The sequence below is a fragment of the Cyprinodon variegatus genome, unplaced genomic scaffold (genome assembly GCF_000732505.1).
Source record: "Cyprinodon variegatus isolate N-32 unplaced genomic scaffold, C_variegatus-1.0 Scaffold1528, whole genome shotgun sequence".
In the NCBI taxonomy this organism is placed as follows: Eukaryota; Metazoa; Chordata; class Actinopteri; order Cyprinodontiformes; family Cyprinodontidae; genus Cyprinodon; species Cyprinodon variegatus.
The window spans coordinates 50,038-53,152 of NW_015151981.1; the positions used below are offsets into that span (position 1 = coordinate 50,038).

At 33.4% G+C, this 3,115-nt stretch overlaps 1 protein-coding gene across 1 annotated transcript in view; it reads right to left on the bottom strand.

The window, feature by feature from the left end:
• Window positions 1–2,660, bottom strand: part of saal1 (serum amyloid A like 1) — a 12,672-nt gene extending 10,012 nt beyond the window's left edge. The window contains exons 1-2 of the mRNA XM_015403614.1: window positions 2,538–2,660; window positions 369–568 (exon numbers count right to left, since the gene is read on the bottom strand). Coding sequence (XP_015259100.1) covers window positions 369–568; window positions 2,538–2,541 — 204 coding nt within the window. The 5' untranslated portion in view covers window positions 2,542–2,660. The remainder of the gene's footprint in view (window positions 1–368; window positions 569–2,537) is intronic.
• Between the last annotated feature and the right edge of the window lie 455 nt (window positions 2,661–3,115).

Sequence of the window (3,115 nt, forward strand, 5' to 3'; positions counted from 1 at the left end):
TTCAACGGAAGGTTTCCAGATGGATATGAGGAGCAAATCCATCTGGCGGAGTCAGGTTAATCCACCATGGGTTTATATTGCACAATAGAACCATTTCAGTTGATGACATGATCACTACTCATGGGGAAAAATGTCACCCGTCAAATTGACGGCCAGTGGGAGTTCTAAGATCAGAATTCTGGGAGTCCTGGTGTTAAGAAAAAAGAATCCGGTTTTTATGTATCCGTAAAATCTTTTTAGCTCAGATTGTTTTAGCGTTTCATGTCTAATGAAGCTCTGGGTAAAAAAGCTTGGTTAGCACGAAGGAACCCTCGTGAAACAGATAATAAAGTTTAAAATCACAGCATTAAAAGAGAGCAAGGTTTTACCTGAATAAGTCGAGTCAGCGTACTGAAAAGCCAGTGCTTGCTGTAAGCAGTGTCTCCGATGGCGTCCAGATCATCTCCCTCCTCTCCATCAGCTCGGTTTGGAGGAGGAGACGGGTTACGATCCATATGAGGAGACCGGGGTCCATCTGGAGGGGACGATTCCTCTTTTTCTTCCTGCTCTGCAGCATCAACACTGCTGTCTAGAGGATTAAAAAGAAGCATGCTTTAATAAAGTCATAGCAGAGCCATTTAGCTTGAATAGAATTTATTCAAATCCAGCCTTAACAAACAAATGTTGAAGCAGAAAAAACAAAAATTGTCATAGAACAACAATATCATTACTGTACAGTTTAATCATGAAAAAGGTCTTTTAAATAGTAGTAAAATACGAGTTCCTCAATATAATAAGGGCTAGAAAGTAAAACTGCCACACACACCATGTAGCTGCCATCAAAGTCAGAATAAATAAATAAATCATAGATCAATAAATATTTAAGTTAAAAATATTGAGCTCATAAATACATACATTTCTAGTAATAAAGGTTAAATATTAAAAGCATAATTTCATGTGTTTCTTGTATACTGTTTGTTTGATCCCTTATCCAATAAGAACATCGGGACTGAAGATTCTTATTTTCTCTCAAGGGAAAGCGGCCAATGAGGTACATTTTAGTTTAATTTACTGTTTACTTTTTTTGACCGTTAAGATGTAACGCGAAGAATTTCTGTTGAGTCATATATTGTATGGTCGCTTTTTTACTTTGATGTCTTTTCAGGGAAATAATTAGTTTGTTTGCTTTTCTTTCTGTATGTTTTAACAGTTCTCACGGCACACTATCATGCTTCTTGTGTGATTAAAGCCAGTAACTAAAAGAACGACTTGGTTTCCTGATTTTCGACTTGAGAGGGAATTACACACCAAATATATATCTGTAATGACAACATAAATGAAAGTTAAATGTTTCATTTGAACCATTCTTTAGCTCTAAATGAATTTGTCTATAATGTTTAACACATAAATATAGTGTAGTTACCTTTGTTCCTTTCATATTGATTTATGTGTTTCTATGTTAGACTCCTGAGATGTTAGCTTCTTAAACCCTCTCACTGCACTTCCTTCATATAATTTTTTTATTATTATTATAACCATTGTATAAAACAGACAAGCTTTCGGCATCAGATGAATGTAAACATAAAAAAACCTGGAGAAGCTGATCCTGGTTGCTTTCATATTTACAAAAAGAACAAATAGAACAAAAAAAACAAAAAAAAAAACAAAGAAAACAAAACATATTCTCATCATTTCCAGATTGTTTCATCATATTAAACGGTTCTGAATCGTGTTCTGAGTGCATTAGTTTTAGAAATAAGAAGAGGTGGCAGAGTGAAAAGTGGCGAAAGATGGTTTGATTTTAAGAAAACAACATTTGTGAATAAAAAACTTGCCCATGATGATTATTACATTTAGTAGTCTTTCAAATTTCTTTTCTCAAAGTCTTAAAAAATAATGTATTTCTTAGAGAATTCAGGTAAGTTTGGAATTTAATCCTTAGAGGAGTAAACACCTGAAAAGATTGTAAAGTGGACTTCCTGGGGTTTTGGATGAATGTGAAGATATAAATAATTTCTTCTAATTTTTACCCTTTTAGCATTTAAAAAAAAAAAATGCGATATAAAATTTTAATTTAATACAAAAGGAGACAAATAAATAACAAAGCATTCCCTAATTTTTGAGTTTTTTTAGTTAATAATCTGTGATACTGTCCCCATTAATCCGAGAAGCAAAGGGCTTCTGTCAACAGACTTCTCATAAAAACATTCAGCTGTGCATAATATATTTGGACGAATAGCTGTAATATTTTTTTTTTTCCACTTTTAGTTATTTGCGGGTTATATTTAATACTGAAGACTTCATAAAACATAATCCCTCCATTATTTAATAAATGCATCACAGACCAAACACCTTGTTGTAGCCAATTACCTGTAAAGATTGAATTATTATTCGTTTTTATGTAACGGTAATCCCACACGGGATGATAGTGTGGGCTATATTTATGTTTACAGATTAATCTCTTTCCTTCATATATTCTAGCTAACTGCTATAACTCGCTCAAACAGGCAAAAGGTAAATATCTGATGTTAAAAGTAAAAATATCTTTTCAGTCTCACCCATAACGGCCACTCTGCGTGAATCTAACTGGTTATTTTGGTTTTACTTCGAAGTTTTAAAACATTTTAAATGCAGCACCGCTAAATTTCAAACATCCTCCATTTCTGAGGGTTGCCCGGTTGCGCATGCGCGAATAACCTTCTTCTGGTTTAAAACCAGCGTTTTAAAAGACAATATCGCCCCCTGCAGGAAGCAAGCGGAAGTGACAGATCTGAATGCTTAAACCCAGTACCGTTTGATCATTTTTACGGTCTGATAAAATAATATTAACTTATCACTCACATCCTAAGATAAAAATATATTCTTTGATTATGTATAAAACCTTACTCTATCATATTAAAGCTCCTTCTCCATCAGAAGCCCTTTTTTTGGCCTTTTTAAAAGTGTTTTTAATCTTTTTTGGCACAGTTTATACAAACTATCATTGGTGGACAAAGTACTCAACAGTAGTACTTAAGTAAAAGTTCTGATACTCATAGTCAAATCTTACTCAACTACAAGTAAAAGTTATTATTATTAGTACTTTAAAAGTACTCAGTCAATAATCTACCCAAGTTAAAATATTCAAGTATTCCCT